This window comes from Vanellus vanellus (genome assembly GCF_965231255.1).
Source record: "Vanellus vanellus genome assembly, chromosome: 1".
Taxonomy (NCBI): Eukaryota; Metazoa; Chordata; class Aves; order Charadriiformes; family Charadriidae; genus Vanellus; species Vanellus vanellus.
The window spans coordinates 98,158,470-98,183,380 of NC_138905.1; the positions used below are offsets into that span (position 1 = coordinate 98,158,470).

Genomic DNA, 24,911 nt, shown 5'->3' on the forward strand with positions numbered 1-24,911 from the left:
CCAACACAGGGCCAACTTTCATACGCAGGCTAAAACACGGCTCTTAAAATAGGGAATTATTCTGGAAATGCTGACACATCTTTAACACTGTGAGTGGGCGCCAGTATAATACACACATTGTGTACACATATGTTGCTGTCTTCCTGGGAAGCTTAACTGAAAGCCCACATGGTTGATGTGGGACAGCAGGAATGCCTCTTTGAAAGCACTCATCCTGCTTATTCATAATATCTCAAACGAAACCCAAGGCATATGGTAAAATCATGCTGTTTCACAAAACAGCGCTCATAACAGTTAACAATCCTTTTGAATCAAAACTACCCTTGATACTTCAACAACAACAAAAAAAACCTTTGTTAACAGAACTTAGACACAATATTAAGCATTTAAATAAAAACAAATCTTAAGAGCTAGAATTTTTGAGGTCATCACCACAGTTCAATAAATTGAGTTGCACCCATTACAAAAAGACTTATTTTAGTTTTGCCCTTTTTTTTTTTTTTTTTTTTTTTTTTCGCTAAAACACACACCCACTATAGAGGCTCAGACTCCCAGAAGAATAATGAAACAATAGATGGACCATCTGCTGCTACATAAAGCAAACTGAAAATCCAGGAACAGAGAATATGGGAGTTGTACTAAAATCAGCATTACCTTTCCATTTCTTTCACACCAGATTCTTATCTTAGCTAAGCTTGTAAAAACAAAACCAAACAAAAAAGTCACCACACAGGATGGTTGTAGGAGCTTTCATGCATAAATGTACAGAGTAAAGTACAACATGACATGTCCTTTGAGAAATTTTATTTTTCTTCTCTTGGCAACTCTAACTTGTACACAATGTTCCAGTGACGAATATTCTGCCTCTTGTTTATACAGCAAATGGCTGGCATTTATGGAATGGGTGTTCCGCAAGGGTACAGAAGGATGACAGGTATCTCAAATACCAGCTCCATGGATATCGACAACTTAAACAATGTTTTCACAGCTGCCAGCTGATTTCACCATAAGGCTTACTTGTCATTGTCGACCCTGTCCCCCCCCCGGCCAGTTTATTTATGCACATCAAGCATAAGGCAGTTAGAACTCCCAAATAGGCTTAAAACAAGTGTGAACAAGTAATTGCCTAAGGAAATGCTTGTCTTGAAAAGACTTGCTGCAGAGTAGAGGATTACCTGAAAAAAAGAAGTGCAAATAAACAGAGGAACAGTACATTTACACTCCTTTTTGTTCCCTGACAGCTGCTCATAAATTTGGCCTCAAACTACTGTAACAGATATGATACTTCTGTTCCATCATATTGGAAGGATTTATCCCCTAGATACTTTTACCATGTTATGACAGATACTAGGAAGTGAGTGTTGTCCTTTTGGTGCTTTGGTTCTGTTGAGCAAATATCAGCTAATTTATTTCTCTAATATTGCAGCCATTCATTTCTTTCCTAGCTATCACCTTTCCAGTGGCTGAGTGGATTGGGCTTATAGGTTTCAAGAAAGTCATCCACTCCAATAACAAACTGCATTCCCAGTAATCAGAGATTTAATAAAGGACTGATTTTTAAAACAAACATCCAACAGTCTGTCCTCTAGGTCCACTTCATATTCTAACAAACTATGTTTATCTTTTCTGTTGCCCATTACAGTTGAGCATTAGTAATGCTAAATTCATACAGGGCAAACAAATGAAAACTAAAAACCCTTCACCCTTTCAGAAGAGCATTTCGTATGGATACTTCCTTTAAGCCACTAAAAAACTGCTATGTGGTGTTCAGACATGTCTCTTCCTCGCATGGGGCTTCATTAAAGATTATTTCAAAGGGACTGCCGGGCCCAGTGTTCCTCACCCTCACAGAACAGCTTCCCTCATCCATTTTTTTCTCCTTCCCAATCAAAGTGGAAAAAATGAGAGAAAACAAACTACTCATTCTCAGTGGCACTTAAGACAATTTCATAAGGCAAGGTTCCTTTTAGATAATCATTACCGGCCTGTCAGGCAGATATGCGTGTAGTTAATGAAACCACATATGCATAGGCTGGAAGACAGCTGCGTACCAACTGGGTCACCAGTGATCCATACTAATGGACACCTCCCAGATGAGCACTGTCTTTTTGCATCACTGTGCCCTGTAAGTCATTAGAGCCCCATTCCTCATAGGGCATTAATTATGGGGATTAACAGTAAAAGGAAACACATGAACAGGATGTTACGTACTTTTTTTTGCTTTGAATCTTTGTGTATTTGTTACAGCCATGAATTATGGAGTAAAAAAGGATACGCAGAGTTTTAAGAAATATAATACAATATAACCTTCCAGTCTGCTATACTAAAGACACTGATTTAAAAAGGGGAGAGGATTTCAGCCTGCTGACATATGACTTCCTCAGATTAAAAAAAAATAAATGGCTATATATGCCACATTTTCTGTATTTTCCCAACTGCAGCACAGAACATGTATCATTAAGTTGTAAAAACACTGAAGCATTGGCCACTGGGAATGAGCTGTCAGTAAGATGCAGCTATGAAGTGGATTAAAAATTCATATGAATTTAGAACAGACACAAGCCTTTATCAGCACTCCTGCCATCCACCATTACTCTGATACTATAGCCAAAAGCATAGAACCCTAAATACTACTCTTATTCTGGAAAAACCTGGAAGTGCTGCACTCTGAATTAAAAGCATCATGCTTAACAGACTTATACGACCTACAATGACTGAGGTAAGCAAAGTAACCTAACCAGAAATAAAGCATAGGTGTCTAAACTCTCTGGTCTAACAAAAATACTAATATAGCCTATTAATTATGGCCCACTTGGCATTATCAAGATGACCTAGCAACTGAATATGTACTTTTCATATTTTAGTGTTTCAGAGATGAAATTTAGGACGATATTCCATTACAAAACCACTATGTTTTCTTCTAATATTTTAAAGACAAATACTTGGAAATAATAAAAAAAAAAAATATAAAACCAAGCTAAGTTGTAACACAGACATCTCCACATCTCCTTTCCTGCTGGTATATTAGACGAGTAGATGTTCTTAACAGAGATTGTCATCACTTGTAACAAATTATTAGTTGGAATACAGGTTCAAGGTTTGTGACATCAACATCCAGAATTTTCACAACAGGGTGTATATTTGAACAACAACAAACAGAAATGTTTTCAGGCTCTATTTGTTGCATTTTATCTTCCTTAACCATGCACAACATTTATAGAGTGTTAAATACAACTTACGCAGCTCCACTCCAAGTGTACTGATGGAAGGCTTATGTACCATATTTGCTGAAACTTAAAAATTTGAGTTTAAAGAACTTGTTGCTTTTTCTTCTGTCAAAACTAAGTGTTCTCCAAAATAAGAACAGCGTGTAGGTAGTTTGATATTTAACCCTAAATAATCTAGTAATACGATCATTTTATTTTCTAAATTTATGTACTGACTAATCCTTTTTAGCCCCATGAACTGTTTAAAATGTTGACATGAAAAAATCTAAAGGTGTTTCTCTTCATCTTTACACAATCTCCCACTAGAGAGTAATTAGAATTAAAGGCCTGCTATTGGATATACACCTGTAAGGTCGCACCAATTAACGACTGCTTTAAAAAAATAAACATTGTTTTGTTCTTACAAATGTTCTGAGGTATGAGACGTTTTATTGCTGACGCTGCATTTCATACTTCCCATGACAGACATTCGTGACTCAGAATCAACTCTGAGATGAGCTCACAGAATATTCTCTTGGCTAAGAACCATTTTCCATTGGAACAGTTTGAAAACAGATGCTAATAGGTTTGTCCGTCTTGCATTTAATGCCCCTTAACTTGTAACAAGAGGCAATTTTTTTCTCATGCAGTCATTTTTTAAACAGTATTGCCTGAAATATCCTATTTAAAAAGTGACAAGTAACAAATGAACTTATCTCCTCTTAAAAAGGTAATAGTATTTCTGATATTGAGCCAATGAAGGTGTTTGGGTTTTTTTTCAGGACAAATTAAGAAGTCGGAATAGCAACGTATTAATCTTACTGTTAGCAAAACTGTTTTGTGCAGACAACAGCAAACCTACTTTTTAAACTAAAAATCCTTGTTCCTCCAATATCAATTAACAATATTAAAGCTCTGCCTAACTCTAGAGCATGCATAATATTATTGTAGAATCTGCACAGAAGTTAACTTGAGAATGCGCAGCCACTGATAAAAAAGCCCAAGCATAAAAGGTACTCTATACAACTTACTAAATAATTATACTAATTCTTCTGTTCCATTTTTAAGATGACTCAAGTAAATTAACTTTATTAATATTGAAGCAAAGAATAGAAAGAAATTTATGTCAAATGATCATAAAATATTTTAAAAATTTCATGAAATTATCAAAATACTCTTTTGTGCACTTTACATTTCAGCGAACAGAACTGGACAGTCCCATCCATCATCTTCTCCATCAATATCTCATTCTGTCTCTCTTGTTCTGAACTCAGTCAATCTACGACTGTGTTAATCAAAACAGAATTTCACCCCTTTTCAGATGAAGGTTATTTCCTGCTCTGTACAGGTTAGTGAAACTTTCTTTACTATAGGTTTAGATACATAGCAAGCATGTCTTATAGCCTGATTTTTGATCAAGCTTTCTTTGGATAAAAGGATTATTACTACAGCATGTCTGTTTTTATAAACTAGCTTTGCTTTACTTTCAAAGACAGGCAAGAGAGCTTCTATTAACTGAACAGCAAGTGTACCACTTGAAAGTGATTATTCCCAACTTAATTTCATTTCTTTATAGAATAAAAGCAGGGGTTTATTCTTTCATGGTTCTAATTTTTAATGGAAAAGAATTCCACAGAACATCAGAGAAAGGAAACCATTTATTTTTATAACCTGAAATTAAAATTAGGTATGTTTATATATTTACACATACATTTCATAAAAATGGACACTTTCTTCTGAAAGCTTCTTCTGCGTTTCTTCTTGCATGATAAGTAGCTGACCTCACAAAGGCTAGTGTTGAAGGCATCCTAAAACAAATACCTAATCACTGAATATAAAATACTTTTGACATAGAGAAGCAAAGACCAAGTTTTCTAAAAATCAACCACGCATTCAAAAGTGAATGATGAAAAGATCTTTTCAGGTCCATTACCGGAGCCTTCCTTTCTACACAGTAAATTCAGGAGTCAGTGCTGTCTGTTCTTCAAGAAGACCCTAAAGTTGCTATCTTGTTATGATCATCTGGGCTTTACCATACCTGAGAACATAGCTCTATTGATAGTTGGCAACCATGGCCTGCCTCCACAAGCACAGCTGTTCCCTGCAGAGACCATGCAGACAAGTATGGTGAAGGGATGTGAGAAACTGAACCATTATAAAGCAGAAACGGGCACTAGTACACTCACTGCCAAATCACATAAGAGTATTTCCAGACCTCTCTGACCAAGAGTACTGTATTTTCAGAAAACCAACTATTCTTCCCAGATCATTTTGTCATCCTGTATCACTTTCTAAAGCTGAAATGGAACAATGTCGAAAACTATGTTAGTATAGACGCTGCATCAATCATGTTGTATAATCCTAGTAGTAGAACTGTCATTAGGTTTATCATAGACGAAATTAATATATAACACATGGAAAGTCTGCAGGACTGATTCCCCTAACTTTGTGCTTTTTGAGAGCTTTCAAATGTGCACCGAGTGGTTATAAATATTACGGCAATATTAATGGCAACATTATCATATACACTTTTCACAGATATGAATTATACAAAGTGCAACAAGGAAGAGATCAGACTATGCATATCCCCTCACAACCAGCTGAACTCTGCTCAGATGTGACTGTCAATACCACATTACTGGTAAGAAGATGTTTGAAAGAGACCTTGAATGAAGAGAATGCTGCTTGATTTTATAACAGAGTAAAAAGTAAAAGACAAATGAAGTGCACATATTACCCCTCTTCTACCCAACTAGATATGAATTAAGGATCTGAATCAATTATAAGAATTTACAATCCATTATTTTTTCATTTAGAATCTTTCGTTGTTTAAAAACCCTTATCTTCCTCTGCAATCTGAATAGTTACCTTTAAGTTATTTTGGTACTAATACTTCCTTGGTTCTCGTTTGGTAATACCCTCCCTCAAGTACTGAAAATTATCAAAAACATCTAAAAATTTAAATATTCCCTCACATCAACTGCAGTCACACAGCCTGTTTGCATTTATGTTGAGAACAAGCTGTCATAACACTGTCCTACGATTTGTAACCTCCACTTGTTCTCACCTGCCCTCTGCAACAAGAGTCTCTTTGTCTAAAAAGTGTGTCTGTGTAACACTCATTGTTTAATTTCGACTAGAACCAAAAATACCAAATGGCTTGTGCTTCACCAAATCTTCACTGAAGCTCAATTACTCAAGTGGTTCAGGTACACCAAAGGGTTTCTTAAAGATGTTTTGTTTCACATCTGGTTTTACATCACACCTAAGGAACAGGGAGCAGAGAAGAGGGTGGAAACTCTCACCTTAACACAAAAGCTTAAGAAAAAAAAAATCTCATTGCATTTCCTTCTCCCATGCAACCCCATCCAATCAGTCATGATCCAATAACTTTTTTCCTCAGAAGCAGCCTCTTTATTAGAGGCTATTTATTGTAGCCAAGTTCCATTCCCAATTACTGAATTATAGGTTATACATTGAAAGAGAAAGTGTCCTCCATTTTCTAGGGACGGCACAGGAGTTCAAGCAGTGAGTCAACAGTCCAGAAGCCTTTCAAGCAGAGTAAGGCATCTTCTTTTCCTAAAAACCTAGTGAAGGAACCACCTAAAAATACAGGTAAATATATACAAGAGAGGAAAGGACAAATAATAGATTCCTTTGCCTTAACTTCAGCAAAATTAGAATAAAGCAGTCAATATATTTGATCTCTCAATAAAGTTGACATAGCTTAAGTACAGGGGTTTACAGATCATGTCAGACAACAGATTGATGGTATGTACAGCCTAACTGTTCAGCTCCAAATTTACTGGAGATCAAAAACTACATAATATGCTTTGAAAATGAGACAAATCACAGGATTCTAAGGAGTAAATAACTTTCACCACAAGATCACAACTTCAAATCCAATCCACTTTGGTGAAGGTTGGCATCCCTATTATCTGACAATTACCGACTTATCTATGTGATGTTAACCAATAGCCAAAACTGGATCTATGAAAAGAGCCATTAACATACTTTTCTGAATCTGTACATTCTATTTGTCAAACAGGAAAACCATAAGCCAAAACAATCTTAACTTGTCCAAATAAAATCATCCTGAATTAAAAATATACTCTTCCTTATCCTTTTCTCAATCAACAAAATCTCCTCGGTCTAGAGACATGAACAAGTTACAAGGCTAGCTAAGTTATAAACTTCCCAAATTCCCGTAAATAAAACGGCATGGTTGTGGTACAAGGCGAGGTAATTCCAAGAAGTAGGGTAAGCTACCTCACACCACAGGACAGAAGTACACAAATGGCTGTTACTGCATTGCAGCTGACATAACTGAAGTCCATCCTGATGCTTACCCTTGTAACTTCTTATCAAGTCTCTGCTTTCAGAGTAAGGAGGGATGGGCTAGAAATTTCAGCAGTAGAAAGCTCTCTACCAAAAATGCTATGTACTTTGATGTGCCAGTTCAGGGACTTGATTCAAGAACCTTAACTATCTCAGTTGTCAACACAGACTTAAGGAAGAAAAATTGAATACTTTATAAACCCAGTAATCAACATGAACAGTAACAAAGAAGAACCTGATCTATCACTTGAACCATAGGTATAAGACCTCTCTAGAAGACTTAGAGAATATGAGAATGCCGCACTTAATCAAAACACTTAATCAAGCTGTAAAATCTAGAAACTTGCAATTTGAATCAAGATACCAAATGGCCAGATGCGCAAGAGAATTTAGCAAGATTTTCTGTACCAGAACAAGAGTGGTTTTGTGATCACCTTGAAGAATTTCCTTCACTCTGACTTTCCCTACATGCACACTTCTTTCTACATCAACTCCAAACCCACCTCAGCTCTTCTCCTCTTGCCATCTTCACCCATACCACCCACTACTTAAGAAATATCCATCTTTCATCTTATCTTCCTATTCCACTTCTGCCATACTACTTAAAAACAAGCAGCCAAGTCGTTTTGGCTGAACCAAGCATCATCTAAGAGATTGTTAAAAATAAGCATACACCCTGGTGCGATACTTTTCCTCAACTCCTCATGTAAAGGGCATTTAGCAGAAGGTATGCAATATTGAAACACACAATAACCAAGTACCATCTCAAGACATTCTTTCAAGGATGCAATTTACAGGTGAGCACAGGAAAGCTTACACTTGTCTCCATTAATAAGAAATGGTGGTGTTAGCCCTGAAGACCAGCATCTTGAATGAATCCAAATGTAATCTCCCCAATGCCACTTTATTCTTCCTCTGGTCTTACTATTGTAACTTATGTGCTTGATTTCTACACCTGGCTAACATTTGTCTGAAAAAAACTGCCAGTCTACAAAGTTTTTATTTTTTCTGGATGCATGACTCTGAAGTGCAGCAAGACAAAAGGAAGTTTGGACTTCACAGAAGTGATGCCTTCCAGCTTTAGTCTACTTCCCAATAAATGACAAAGGGGGAACAAACCCAAACCAAAATCCCAGACTCTCAAAGACACAGAAAGCCTTTTAACAAGAGTAGATGTACCTGAACTAGTAATTTTAATAAGCCTTTCAAAAGTAAAATCTGCAACAAAAAAAAATATCTCTCAATTACTTCATATACAGAAAAACTTCTGTGCAGACTATATCTAGTACAGTTTACAGAATTTATTGAGCATCATCTCTTACTTCATTAAGCAAGAGGACTATGAGATGACATAATTTTATATTAGATGCCATAGCCAGAAGGTAGATGAAATTCATATACAATAAACAAACTTGTAAGCCGTAATTCCTCTGCTTAGCAAGACTCATCCCATAGAGTAGAGAATGACAGCATCAGCTACTCTTAAACAGCTATCATACACGTTTGACATGGAACACAGGATAGAGAGGCAACAACATCACAGTGTAAGCTTTTATTTTAGCCACTTGTACATAATCTGACTGGAACACTACCTTCTTTCACCCATAGGATCTTTGAGAACTAAAATTCATGACAAATTCTTCACAAGAGAGTAATTTTGGTGTCACTGGGCAAATAAAATCACATGTATATTGCCACTCGTTCCTAAATGTATCATCACTATAGAAGTGAAAAGATTATTCAAGAACTGTAATAGGTTCAAAGTATACTGATCATATATATATATACAGAATGCTTCCAAATGCAGCCATTTTTTTTTTTTTCATGACAACCTTTTATTCAGAAACCACAGAGATACTAAGAGAAAACAAAACAGAAACGTAAGACTGAAAACCACAGAAGCTGGCCAGGTGTAAATATGAGAGGCTTTTGGCTTGCCTTGTTTTGTTTTTTTGTTTGGTTTTTTTGGGGGTTTTTTTGTTGTTTTTTTAAATCAACTACACTTCAATTTGACAGTCATTTTAGAAATATCTGCAAAAACACTTATTTAAATGATCACTCGTACATTTGCATTATAACATTAACAAATAACATAGGTTAATGAAGGCATATTTGGAAGCAAAGAAGCTAAAAACATTAACAGCTTCTTTTATTAACTTACTAAGAATTAACACAATTAAGTACGTTGAAGCACTGCAAAGCAAACAGGTACCTAGTCACAGGGCTCAGCTAACAAGTATACTTTCATTCACCTTTCATTTCAGCTAGGGCATGCATACAGATAAAACATCACCAGTAGATGAAACAGGGTACACTGAAGTCACAATGATGTAGACTTTAACTTATAATGGCATGAGGCATGAACTGCTGAAACAATGCTTACACTTTTTTTTTTCTTTAAGCATTCTGACATGCAGTCAGAATGCAGTTTGTATAGGAAACACAACTAACAAATTTAGCACAGGAGAAACATTTCTATTGTACACCTTTCCTCAAGCTTCAAACTTCGGTGAGGTAAAATAGTATAGTTGTCAGCTTGTGAAATACAAATTTAGAGAGCCTAAAGTAGTTATTGTGATTCAGTGCACTTCATTACTATGTTTTGTTTCAAAATCCTTCCTCTCCAGCTATCTCACAAGAGTGGCCCAAATAAATGACAGTAAATATGCTATCTGTACCTTCTTCAAAAACTGCTTCACAAAAGACATCCTTATATCACTACCGTTACCCTTATGCAGGAGACTAAGTGGGTAATTGGACAGAAGAAAGCAACTCTAGCAACTAGATACAGTTACTAAGACACTGAATGAATGCAGAGAGGATATAGCCAACTGTTTTTAAAAAAGTGACACTGAAACTGGCTTTAATTTATTGCTAACTGTAAGCAAAACCATAAGCAAATCTGGGTTTCATACAACACAGGGAAGTCAAAATAAAACCTGTTTACATAACGTAGCCATTTATGTCAAATTTCCCTTACCATACAAGGTTCTTATTTCCTTTGCAACACAATGACTTCTGTACATACAACAAATGGGATATTAAAAAAAGAACCCATAGGCTCAGTGCTGAACAATTCTTCCAGGGATTCTGGTAATAATGCATCTACAGTGAAAACCTTCCTTTACATACTTACGAATTTAAACACAAAAAACATTCATTCAGATCTTTACTCATCACTAAAATAGTTCAAAGAGTGTATTCTGCTCCTCTTAGGCAAATTGCTCCAAGTATATTCACCACTGGACAAGCTTTACATACTTTAAAAAAAAATTCCTTGGACATTAAGCAAGCTTCAGAAACCCTATCAAGCACAGGAGACTACCACAGCATACTAAATAGCTATAATCGTTGCTAAAGATCTAGAAGGAACATATGTATAAATCAAACATAACAGCAGTGACATTTGCAAGAATGTAGACATTTCACTGCTTCTACCAACACTTTCACCATCTGTAAAACTATTATGCAACCCTGCCTCTGAGCTCAGGTGCAGACAGAATGGCAGGGATTCAATCCTCCATTCAATTCCTCTCTATCTCCCATTTCCCACTATCTCTTTAAAAAGGTGAGACTCTGGAAACAGCATCGTATCTTTTATCTGAATAGATTTTAAAATGTACCACACATGGCAGAGTCTCATTGCCACGACACTGCTGTACCCCTTCCCAAAACAAAACTGCAGATTTTGCACGGAAGTTCTTGAAATATTATTTTTAAAATATTAGGTAATAAAAATCAAATATTAAAAACCTCTTCACTCATCACCAAGAGTACGCATAAAGTGGACATTAATCCCCATTATTAAAACTGAACCACTGCAAATCAGGAACCATTAGGTTTCCAAAAAGGCTTCTCAGCCCCAAACTAACATTATCATCACCTTATGCTAACATCACACAATAGCTCAAAAATGTGAATATTGTTTTGCTCCATTTTATCACTTGTGAAAGCTCTAAGTCAATATCCATCATGGCTCTCACAGTTTTAAGAACTGGGGTAGGGAGGTCAAGCTCAATCCAAGTAACAGTCACTTTCTCTCTGCCAGAGGAAAAACTACATACTGTACGGGTCTGTGAACAAGTAATTACAATAAAATTAATGTTTTATGAAGGAAATGCACTTGGTTTTAAAGGTCACAAAGTGACAGATAAGAGCACACAGTGCAACAAATAGAGCAAATTACTGATTGACCTGCGGGGTCAATGAACCCAAACAATAAATATTTCTGCTTTTTAAATAATTAAAAATGACAAAACACAACGGCTGCAGACAAACACTGTTAAGAATGCAGACAGGCCAGACAATCTACTTCATATTTAAATATTTCACTTACCTGTCTTGTGACTGCTCCTCGTACATTCTTTCCTTTCCTTCTTTGAAGAGTCTTATAGCCCGTTTTGATTTTTTCATGAGACTGTCAATGTAGATTTTAAAATATTCATTCTCACTGAGTTGTGCAAGTTTCTGGTTGTCATCATATTTGCTCAGTATAAGTCGCAAATGTTGATAAGTGTCTGGTAAAATGTCAAGTATGTAAGGTGGGCTGTTTTTGAGTTGAAGCTTTGGGTTTTGGCACAATCTTACCTATAAGCAAAAACAAGAGAATGTACAATGAGAATGTTGGGGCAAAAACTTATTTGACATCTTAAAATTAAAAGGTGTAAACATACTTCTCAAACCTCCAGGCACAACAAATTAAATCCTACTTCATTTATATTCCATGAAGTCCCAACATAGTCTCTAATGTCAAAGGATGTAAAATTTAACTTACTCCTGTCACATCTATAAACAGCAAACAAGCTTACTTACATAGTTTGGGGGGTTGCCTTTAAAGTAAGAATGTCTTTGCCTGCCTACTATATGGTAAGGAGTATATGATCAAAACAGTACGCAACTAATGCCAAGAGCAGTTCGTACAGATCTGTTTGCTGCAGGTAATCATCCATAGGGAAGTTAATTGTCTAATAAGAACTGACCTTACAAATTACCTTGTCATCTGCTGCCTCTCTCTTTTCCCTATCCAACAATATAACCTCTTAGAACCTGTAGGAATTTAAAGCTTGAGAGGTCTACACATATGAAAATGGCCTGAACATATGAAAATGATCTGAACACTGCCAGTGGTTCAGAAGCCATTAGCTATAACAGACAGAAATTAAGTCACTCACAAACAGATATCATAAACCAGGAAACAAAACATTATAAACTCAATGTTTTCCAGTTCATGGTTGCAATAGAAGATAACATCTTAATAGACTTGGAATCATCATGTTCCCAAATGGCACAAAAATTAATTGAATAATATATATTACTTAAAAGAATAAGCTTCAGATGAATTGAACAGCTTTATTTGAATCTAGTCTCCACTGGAAATGTTTCTGGAAGAAGAACGTACTAGTTTTGTTTCCTGAACATATACATACAAGGTTAGAGTAATTAACTCCTGGCTACCTAAATTATCTGGTAAGTTTGTTCTGTAATGTCCTGTACTAGAAAGCAAAAGAGATTGAAACTAATGGGCACTTTTTGAGTGCTATTGTGATGAGCTATCCATGCTCAGCTAAAACACTGCAGAGGGACACATTCTAGACATGTGTGCGCAGCTGTACATATGCAAATACTTAAGAAAAAATTAAGTCCATGTGCTATAAAAGTTTTATATGTATCATTTGGAGATCACCACATTATATATTAGTGACTTTGACATTCTTTTGAGGTAACTAACGAGGCTGTAAAAACATCTTATTACTGCTAAAAGCAGACTCCTATTCCTACTAATGTATCAACTTCAAAAAAGTGCAGCCTTGAGCATTTCCCGGGGGGGGGGGGGGGGGGGGGGGGGGGGGGATTGTATTCTGTAACATTCACCTCTATACATGCAAAGTTATATCACTATTGATGACCCTTCCTTCAATTTCTAGATCTACACCATTAAGAAATTCACTGCCTTAAGACAGTTGCCACTAACAGACCTTCATGCACCACAAACAGCAAAGCAAAATTGTTTTTTCCCCTCTGAAACATACACACAAACACAAACCAGGCAATTTGATTTAGAGAACTGGAGTCATAGTTCAAAAAGTGAAGACAGAAGAGTGGACAAAAGTCAAACACTAACAACAATAGTAAGTCTAGCACCATTAGAACAGTGCAAACTCATAACTACCATAGAATGCCTCCCCTCATTTCACTGATCCATTGTTACTTTAATAATTTCTATTATTTCACTTACTAGATCAAGTAATGGATCAGGAACCCTTCTGATGTGTTAGAATATACAGTCCTTCCCACAGAGAAATTTACAATCTCAGTAGGAAACAAAAAGACAGCAGATGGATGCAGGCAAATATGAATGCATGAACACAACGCTGTTCAACATGCTAAAGAGAGGTTCAGGGCACTAGTACTTAAGTATTTCTAGATATAAACAGAAAAGTTTCAAGGCAAGCTTGAAATAATTTAGTGGCTCATAAAGGAATTCCTCCCAAGTCAAGGAAGATGCAGGAAGGAAACAAAAACAAACAAAAAAAAAAAAACAACCAAAAAAATGTACAGCATAAAGATGTTTGGTCATGTCTTTATCAGATGATGAAGTCTGGAACTGCAATCTATAACTGCAAGAGCGAGACAACAAGAGACTTAGAAATTCAAAATAATTTGTTTATATTTCATGTAATAAAAAGAAGATTACCAGGATAAAGAAAAGGACAATACAGTCCAAGTTAGGAGATGCTTCCAGCAGCATTCTCAAAGAGTTAAGGTTGGATATGATGGCATTCTTCCTTCCAAGGTCAGAAAAGCAAAGCTGAACTTACTGATAGATAAAATACCAACGCCTGGATAAGAGTTTTAGGTGAATGGATTGATACAGAAGGTTATATTTGTCTGTGAATCACATCTCGATCTGAAAGATTCAGAGACAACTTTTAAAAGAGCAGTTCAAGTAAAGGAGTTGCCTGAATGAAGGCAGGATGATGGTATCAACCCAGAAGATCAAGAAAAGAGCTAACAAGAGAGACTTATGAACGAGATTAAACATTTTCTTTTAGTTACGCTGAAGTTAAGCTGACAGCTAGAATTCTTTAAGGAGATTTAAGAAACATGAACAAAGAATTTACATGTGTAGACAGATCTCAAGATCATCCATGCAAAGACATACATGAATTTCTTTTTGTAGAAGAGTTAGAAGAACTGGAAACCCAAAGACAGAAATGTAATCTTTTATGAAAAACCTAGATGTTTTTCATCTAAACGTTTGTTCTCTGTGATTTCCAATTTAGTGAAAACTTGAAACAAGATTGACATTCTTACAAAGCCAACCACAGATGACACAAATCAATATCATTGATTAGGCATTACAACTTTCTGGAGCAACAAGCACAAGGAAAAAAAAGAAGCTGCAAAGAGGAAAATATTTATTCAGGGGAAAAGTCAGCAATGAGAGCAGACCACAAGCAGAAGTCTGCAATCATTTTGAATTGCTTATTTATTCTAACTTAAATCTCATGATCAAAGAATTAATTCTCTTTCTGAAGTCTATCTTTTCGATCAGATGTGCCAACAAGCAGAATAAGTGCTTTCATATCTATTAGAAATACAATTAAACATGTAAAAACAACAGGAAAAAGCAAATTGCTTATGCCGGTTGCTGTATTTTCAACACTCGGTCCATTCAACTACACAAAAAAAAACCAACCAGCCAGTTATAAAGAACTAGTTTCTATTTCAGATGTTCTAGAAAGTCATCTTCAGTCCAGTAGCATTACATACAGTCACAGACACATCAAAACAGGATCCTGTGGTCATCACGGTTTACAAAGCTTCACCTTCTGCTGAATTTATAGAGATAAATACAGCACAATACAACACAAGAACCTTCAACTCCAGAACAAGCCTTTAAGAAAGTCATACAAAAATTCTTCTACAGTACAACTCAATTAGTCTTATGCATTCTCGCTGAAAAAAATGCTAACATTTAGTTCAAGTGAGTGATCCAGTGAAGTAGTACATGGCTTTCTTCCCTTTATAGAGCACACAAGGTTTCAGTCCAAAGGAAGTTTGTAAAGAGATGGCTGGTAAACCATATGGTTTCCAGAGTCAGGATGTCCTGACACGTACCGCAGCAGTTCACAATTAAAAAGTAAGCAATAAGAAACAACATCTGCTGACGCAAAAGATTTACCAAAGAACCAGAAGTGGCACACACACCTTTCTTGAAAAGAAAACAGAACTCAAAACAAAATTAAAAAACAAAACAAAACAAAAAAACAACCAAAGACCTCCATATTGCACTTTACAAAGCAACCCTCACCAACACTTTAGGAGCAGACATGAATCATATCACTGTGTGATTTGTGTATTGTTATGACTGGAAGTAAGCATGTATATATTTAGCAAGCATTCAGTCTAAAAAATGAAAAGTAGTCAGTCAGCAATGTGCCTCTCAGAGATAAACTGAGACAAAGCTAAACTCCTTTCACTAACTCACTCAGGGTAAATCCAAGTATTTACTCCAGAATCACAGAAACAAGAGTGTAGTTCTGGTTGTGAAGAACTAAGTTATTAACCTAATCTACCAGAAACAGATTTTGAAACAGTTAACTCAGGAACTTCCAGACAAGCTTACTGTAGTGCCTACAGAGAAAAAAACCCTTACCCTCTCTTCCCTCTTCTCCCCTCCCCCCACACCACACAAAATAAATACCACTACTCATAACATTTTTGAAGATATTTAACTTAAACTATAAGGCATTATATTTCATAGCATCTTCAGAGATGAGAGTAATGGATGCCTATTTTATTTAGACAATGAATTTATTAGAGAAAATTGTATCTTCTATTCATTTTTTAAAGCAAACAAAGTTGAAAGCCCTGGACTCATTTGACAAAAGAACTTTTGTTCAAGCAAAGCATAGCAGCCTTAACACAATCTATTTAAACACCTAATGCTAGTCAAAGACAATACAAGGAAAGTAACACAACTAAAACAGAGTAAGTATTTAATGAGTAGGACATCCGCTCAACACTGTTTTCAGCTGCAGTAAATGGACTAGAACAATCAGATCACCAGTGCTCGCACACTTCCAAAATTACACTTCAAAACCACCTAGTGAACAAGTATCTTCTGCCATGCAGTACAAAAAAAGTCAAAATTTGACACACCATAGACAGCATAAAGGTAGCTCTGCAGTAGAGTACCATAACAATTCTCCAGAAAACCACAACACAAAATGTTACCAACAATGAATTCTGAAGAACTTGGTCAGGGAGGAACTAATCAGGAAAATGGATGAAATCGCAACGTTACGCTTCATCATACACTTCTTCCTGCCAGAAATTACCTTAATTGCAACGCACTTTATTTTCCACAGAAAGATGCATTTTCTTTCAGAAAGAAGTTTTTCTGTCAAAATATAAGTAAAGGTGACCAACCACCCATCATTTCAGCTGAGAATGCAGTAAGTGCTTGTTCAACAGCTACCACACTGCAACTGTGCCATAGGTTTCCATACTGCAGGAATAAGCAATAACTATGCTGATGCTACATACACACAAGGACAGCTGACTTTGGAGGGTTATTTAAACTTTCTTCTGATTAGAAAAAGAGAAGCTTCCATTTCTCCATTTAAACTTTTATTCTTTTTCTGCAAACAGTGTATACAGGACACAATACTTCTTATCAACTATGACCAGGTAATACACTGAAGAATACCATGGTTATGATTGATGATTGTCTTTTCTAGATGATTGTCTTTTCTAGATCCTGTTTGGAACAATGATATTTAACTAACTTGGAAGGTTGCACATTAATGTAACAATTACATAAAGTGTTGCAAGGAATAACCAACACAGACACAGTTTCAACTACTGAGCTCTGTAAACTCAAATGCTACTGAAAACCTGGATGCCAACAAACATTAAAGAATACCGCATTACTAAGTTAGTGAGTAAAAGCTGTATTACCTCTGTAAGTCAATAGTATGAGCTTTGGAGACACGCTCTAATTTGCTCTTGGGTAATTACTAAATAGTAAATCAAACTGCCATCCCCATTTATATAGCCAAACAACTGGGTGGGCCATGACAGAGCAACCAAACAGTTCAGACAGTGTTGTTAATCTTCAAGGTAGGAAATATAATTATTTTCACGCCAAATGCATAAGAGTACTGAAAAGTGACTGAAAGTTGCTAAAATATTCCTGTTTTGAAAAATCCTGTTCAGAGTGTGTCACAATTTTATCAGGTTGAAACCCACTATAGTAAAGTGTGCACAATAGTACTGCCAACTCTGAATGGCCCGAGCAGTAAATTAACTTAACTACTCCCATGTTTACATAATAGGCAATCTCTCCCAAAGTTGTTCTCAAGATAACAGTTATCTTCTAATAATAATAACACACAGCTAGTTTCTAGGTTTTAAAATCATTAGGTTTAGAATCTAAAAAATCCCATGTAATTTATGCCTAGTTTAAAAGATGACTTACAGTCATTTGTTAACAATATTATTTTTTTATTTATTTACAGGATATGAACTTTCTAAAATACACATCATGTTTTAAAAATAGTAATTTGCTTGCTAGAAGTTCAGTGATATATAGTCAACTTGCTTATACAGTGCTAGCACTAGAAAGCAGGGCTAGCCTTCCAAACCATAAAAGGAATATCACCCTTTGCATTGCAGAGAAATTAAACACAATATTTTTGGTTCTTAATGGTAAAGCTACTGCTTACCCATGAAAAAAGCAGCAGGGAAACTGGACATTGATGCTAACAGTTGACACACCTCTAATAATGCAGTCAGTACTGTAAATTCGTATAAGTAAAAAGACATACCAGTGAACCTCAAAAAGTACAGATCCCTGTGGAAAAAGTATGAAAAGGAAGATGCAGATATATACAGATAATAATTTACATTCACTAATTACTTACAACACGGTTTTTTTTTTATTCCCTGCAAGTATGTCACTTAGAGTAACTTTTACAAACAGGGCTTTAACCAGGAGCAGTATCCCAACAGTCTGTCCTGCTAAAGAACTCTCTCAAAATCCTTGATTTTTTTTTTTTTTCAAACAGGTAACAGACATTTAAAGACACTTAAGCAGAACTGCAACGTTCTGCCTATTCTAACAGCTAAAGCATCAGCCCATGACAAACAAATGTTACAATGAAGTCTGAATAATTCCAAAGCATGACATACAACCAATTCTACACAGAGAAGTTTGCATGGTATCTACGTAGCCAGAACTTTTACATGTACCATAAAACCACTATCATAGTATAGATCTTACAGGATAGCAATATTTGTAGTATTGGTTAATCCCTTACTGTTGACAACAAATAATTCATACAGAAAACCTCATCTGCCAAAGGAGGAAATTATGGAAAGAAATGAAGGAAAGGTAAAGAACAGCAGTTTTAAGAAAGAAAGAAAGAAATGTAAGCCAGAAATCATTGAGCTCTGCCCCTAGTTTTTAAGACTGCTCTTTTTTTTTTTTTTTTTTTCATCCTCTGGTCAAGGTAATAGCTTTGCTTTGTTTCCATTCTCCCTTTCCCTAACCTCTTTAGAAATTTTAGCTACCTCACTGCAGCAAAAAGATGGTTATCAGAGCTATTATAGTTAAAGAATAAACAAGGATAATGACTGTTATTACAACAAGCAAAACGGGCCTCAAAGCCACAGTCTTACCATGGGTGGCACCCCACTGACTTTGCAGATCCTACTGCCCTCACTAGGTATTAATTTGATCAGTGACCCACAACTGAAATCAGTCGTAGGACACACTCCAGAAATGGGATCTGAAACAACAGTCAATCAGGCAGGTTTCTATTTCTGATTTTAATCCCTGGGTTTGATCTAGGCAGAGTAGAAAATGACCTTCCTGTGCCTACTGCCACATAAGGCTAAGAGACTTAGATTTGTTTGCCAACATATTAAATTTGCTCAAACACATCCTTTCACTATAAGTACCAAATGCTGAAAACTCAAGCTGCAAGCTACAGCATTCTCACACTATGACATCATCCTGTCTGGTATACTTTAATATAATTTGGAAATAAAATTTGATTAACTGAGAGCGGCTTAAAGAGGATACATTAAAGATCCAAACTGAGGACACTTATCCAGTAAAATGAAAAAAGAAAGCACAGCACAATGCCCAGCCTTTCCAGTGACTTCTACAGAACAGGCCTTACTGGCTGTTCTCATGCTCTGTTGTAATAGTGACAAATACAGTTATCCTACATTAGCTGAGTGAAAGCAACCCACAAGTCCAAGCAGTGGGGTTAAGATTTTCTGGTAACTGTGAATATACAAACCAATCTGGGGAGAATCTTACCATACAGATTTGTAAATGGCCTGACACAGGGGAAAATTAGGCTGAACATTCCCCACGTGGTTTCAACAATGACGAAACAGATTCCTGTTTCCCAAGCCAAAAACTTCTTTCTACTGAAGAAGAGCGCCTGCTTCCAAGTAGTTATACTTGCAGGTCTTATTACAGGATGCTCACTGTTTACAGCATCCTGATCATTAACAGGGAAATGTCAACAAAGTCTTTGTGATAATAACCATTTCTACCAAGGCTGGGTTTAAAGCTTATAATCATCATCAGAAATAGTGGTGGAAATACAGATGCTATTCTTGGAGCATCAAAAAGGACAGCATACAAGGACTCCATCAAATACTTCAAAATTACCACTTGTCAAGGCATATAACATGACACAACTTCCACCGTGTCAGTATAAATACTTATGAACTTTAAGAAATGTTAAACATCTGCATTTTACAAGAACCACGGGGAAAGCAAACAGTTACACTAATTCATGAAGAATCACCATGTTAAAAAGTCATAACTCTCTTGCCACACAGACCCAAAGTTAACAGGTAGTAATCCTGACTCCCCAGCAGTTTCAAGAGGAAGCTCTGAAGTACCACCACATATGCAAAGCAGAGTGCCTGCCTCTCCTGCAGTTATCTGTGTTATAATCAAACTGTTCCTACCATTGGCAAGAAACTCTCCTAGCTAATCTATCATCATACAAGCCATAATTTTCTATAATACTAACCAAAACATATCAGCCTACTGCAGAAAACTACAAGATGTAAAAAAAATATGGTCTATCCCCCACACTTCCTGAAAAATTAGTTTCAGCAGTGTATTTCTAGTTTCAAAATGAAGAGTAGAAGTACTTAAAAATCATTAAAATGCAGAACATACACTTAAAAGTTAGGCGTGCCGTACTAATCTGTTTACTAAACTGACAAGAGTGACATCCCCCAGTCCCCACGCACATTCCTAAAAGCACAAACGTATCTATATTGCCATCATGAGCATGTCTCACAGGACGATTAGCTTAACTGAAGTTTCATACTTCAGAGGTCTTGTTTGCAGACTAACGATGTGATCCAACACGAAACACACAGAATATGTGATTACAAGTCTAAATTAAGCAGCTTCTCGTTAGGACAGCTCTTCAAGTTTGAGTCATTTTAAAGGATCTGAAAATAACAATAGCCTCCGGCAAACACACACATTTGTTTTCCCTCCACAAACCAAGATTAAAAAAAAGAACATAGCCAGAGGCCACAGAAAGAAAAAAAAAAAAAAAAAGACAAACGGTGCTTAAATAACCTAAAACATAAGTCGCCGTACTTCCCCAGGCACAGGCAGCACAGCAGTCAGAGCTGGATGCAGACGCTGTTTCCCCATGTGTACCTATTTAAATAGCCTCGTTCCGCACTGTGCGTACACACGGACGGCACACGGACACTCACCACTTTGTCCATAAGCTTCCAGGTCTTCTCCACAGTCCTCCGGTCGGCGGCTGCCTGCTTGGGGGGCCCCACAGCATCCTGAATGGCATCAATGAAGCCCAGGATCCGTCCCTTGCGCGGGTTCCGGCCGTTCAGGGAATTGGCCATCTGGGAGCCGAGCTGGCCGCAACGAGAGAGAAACACAGGCTCACAAGGTGCTCCCGCAACGTCTTGTCATACAAGTGGCCGCAGCCAGTGAGCGAACGCTTCCTCCTCCTCCGCGGGCAGGAAAGGGCAAGACCAGGGCATGTTTAGGAACAAGTTTAACTTTCCATGACAACAAACAGCGTCGAGCCCACCTGGCCCGCCTTTTAACGCCGGCAGAGGCGATCCCGGATTTAGTGTCAACACCGACAACAGGCGGGAGGGAGGGGGGAAGCACCACCACCAGCGCCGCCGCCACAGCCACCGCCCCCCCCACCCCCCCATCGGTCTCCGCCGGCGGCGGGGCCCGGCCCTGGCCGCCCGATGGCCCGGCCCCGCCCGGCTCCGCGCCCCGGCCCCAGCCAGCCCCCCCGCCGCCGCACCGGCGGGCAGCGGGCACATGCCCCTCACCAGATAACAAAAAGGGAAGACGCGCAGCGGCCGCGGAAGGGGAGGGGGGAGAAGGAGAAGGGCAGGAGGTGGAGGGGGGGAAGCAGAAATAGCAGCAGGCAGGCAGAGGCAGCGGGGGCAGGCAGGGACCTGGCTGCCGGCGCACACATACGTACAGGTTCGCACCGCACGGCTTTGTGCCAAGAGCGAGAGGAGCCGCCGAGAACAGCCAGGAGCGGGCGGAGAGAGGGGTGATGGGGGGGGCGGGAGGGGGAAGGCTCCTCGGCACACACCCCCCCCCCGCGGCGGCCGCTTCCCCCGTCCTCAGCCCGGGGCGGCGACGGCGGAGCGGAGCGCAGGCGAAGCGTCTCGTCGGACCAGGCTCTCCTCCCTCCGGTGGCGGGCGTCACTGCCCCGGGAGGCAGGCGGAGCGCATCCCGCGTCCCGGCCCGGCCGCTGCGCCGGAGCGGGGTGGCGGGGAGGGGGGGGATGGGGGGAAGCCCTTAAGCGATGGCCACGCCGGCTCCGCGCACACACCGGCCGCCGCGCGGGACTCTGCCCTGTGGCGCTGCTGGCGGCGGGCGGCCGCTGCCCCACAGGGAAGCGTGGGGAGCTACTGCCCCGCCGCCCGCATCGCCCTGCCCCTACCTCAGCCCAGCCCGCCCGGCGGGTGGGTGGGTAGGTACGTGCGCGCAGTGTGTGTGTGGAGAGCGCCCTACAGACACATGCAAAAGAGAGGTATAGATAGATATAGGCACACGCACAGGTCTGTATGTGGCACCGCTCGCAGCCCCCGGCAGGCTGTGGTCTCCCCTCACGCCTAGAAAGTGAGGCTGGTTCCCCGGCGGCGACGGCCCCGCTGCTGCTCCCACTCCCGCCCCCTCCCCGCGGCGCTCTGGCGGCCGCTCCTCTCCTCGGAACATGCCCACCCACCCCCCTCAGCACAACACCCAGCCCCGCGCATGCGCGGCGGGAAGGGAGCGGGCGGCAACGCCGGGGAACCACGCCCCCTTTCAGGAAGGCGGGAATCACCGCCTCAGAGCAGCCAATCAGAAGAGGAAGCTGTGTGTGCTTGACGTGCCCGCCAGCTAATGAGCATGGAGCTTGGGGACGGGGCGGGGTGGCGGCTGGGAGAAGGCTTTGGAGATGGGGAGGGGGCGGGAAGGGGGTGTTGGCAGGTCGAGAGTGATAGGAGAGCTGACCAGTGGTTGAGCTCGAAGGGAGGGAGGTGGAGCTTCCGGTCCCGCCTCGTCACGGTTGCCCGCCTGCTAGTGGGGTTGAGGGGGCAGCTGGGGGCCTGTTGGGGGGTGGGCAGGGTGGGCAGTGGCCGGTTTGTTGGCGCGGGCGGGCGGGCGGGCGGGCCTGGCCTCGTTCCTGGCTCTGGGGTTTCCTGGGGCTAAAGATAGGGCTAGGGGCTGTGGCAGCGTGTCCCTACCTCCCTCCCTCCTCTGGTGAAGTTGTGGTGCCCTTGCAGCACTTGACGTGGGCTAAATAATCATTAGTCGTTATTGTCGCCTTTGTGAGTGTTCTGCCTTTGCACTTCCCCTTCACGCCTTTGGGAGTTTGTTGGGGTTTTTTTTGTGGCCACAAAGAACAGGAACTTGTTTTCCTCCTGTACATCTGGTTTCTTGTCTTGTTTTTTTTTTGTGTGTTTTTGTTGTTGTTGTTGTTTGTTTTGGTTTTTTTTGGGGGTGTAGGTTAGTTGTCTAGCCACTACTGGAGTGCCCCATGTTGGAGACTGGCTGTGGAGCCGCACGAAGTGGTGTGGGCCGTAAGGCTCACACTGCTGCTCTGAGAGGCGGTGAGGCAGACTGTAAACACTTTCTGATTAAAAAAGCCCCTTTATGCATGTTTATGTTGATATTAGCGCTTTCTCTGGGGATATGGCAAATAAAACCCAGCTGATCATTGCGTTATGCTTTTATTTTAGGGCAAGTTTTCCTCTCAAACTTGTATATATCACCTGTGAATGCCGGAGAGGGAAGAGTGAGGCTTTTTGCCTGCACAGGGTACGAGACATTCGATTTCAAATTTGTTTGAAGATGTTCCAGGGAGTAATTATGCTTTGCAAGTGTTAATCTTCTAATTAATTATCATAAAAGGAAACAAAAAGACAACACTTGAAAACTTTGAGGTTGTTTTGAAGACAATTGTATTAGAGGAGTCTTTTTAAGTTTCGGTTTTCTGAAATCAGCAAATGTGTTTTCTGTAGTAGTTTACTTTGTAAAGATTTTTAAATGGTTTGCCCTTTTTTTAATGATTTTTGGCTTTTAATGAAATAGCAGTCAGGAAAAACAGCAGAAAAGGTTGTAGATTGTTTCCGTATTCCTTTTATTTTTATTGTCATTTACAGGTATTTTTAGTGTGGGTATCTTCCCATTGATTTAAAATATGTCAAGTTACTCCTCTGGGCACACATACAACAATAAAATCATATCAGTAATGTCTTCCTCAAAGGTCATTGTTCCTCTGTAGCTTTAAAATATGAATTGGCAGGTACTTGCCTTAAGTGGGTTGGAAGCTTTGCATTTTACTGTAGGCTCTGTAAATTATTCGCTTCCCTATGTTGTTTTAAATGTTGGTTTAAAACTCTTCTTTGGCAGCTCTCCTTACCCTTTTTTGTTTGGAGCTCAGCTTGCATGAGATTAGGTTGGTAGTGACTGCTCACTCTTTTGCCATCTCTTGTTTGGCCATGGATAAAGCAGAGGATCTGACATCTTTTCTGGACTTGATAAATCTTTGGTTCTTTTTCTCAATTGTTTTGTTTTGGTTGTTGTTATGTCATTCTCTTCATATTCCACACACTGCCAAGATCTGCAATCTGCGAGTTGCGCTTGGTAGCTGTGTGGGGCTGAGTCATGTTGTCTTGCAGTTCATCCGAGTGCAGAGCCTGCAGGAGCAAGCAGCTTGGTTCCCTGCATCCCTGTGTATGTGTGTTATGTTATTAAGAGAATAGCCAGCTCTATGGGGAAAGTGGGTGGTTTCCAAACAGCCTTTCTTTAAATGCCTATGCTGTAC

The 24,911-nt window shown here is 39.2% G+C and overlaps 1 protein-coding gene across 1 annotated transcript in view; it reads right to left on the reverse strand.

Moving 5' to 3' along the window:
* CBLB (Cbl proto-oncogene B) overlaps positions 1 to 22,816 on the reverse strand; it is a gene marked incomplete at both ends in the record, with an annotated part of 129,938 nt that extends 107,122 nt beyond the window's left edge. The window contains 3 exons of the mRNA XM_082491655.1: positions 11,881 to 12,131; positions 21,321 to 21,479; positions 22,658 to 22,816. Of these exons, the coding sequence (XP_082347781.1) occupies positions 11,881 to 12,131; positions 21,321 to 21,479; positions 22,658 to 22,816 (569 nt within the window). The remainder of the gene's footprint in view (positions 1 to 11,880; positions 12,132 to 21,320; positions 21,480 to 22,657) is intronic.
* Positions 22,817 to 24,911: the final 2,095 nt, after the last annotated feature.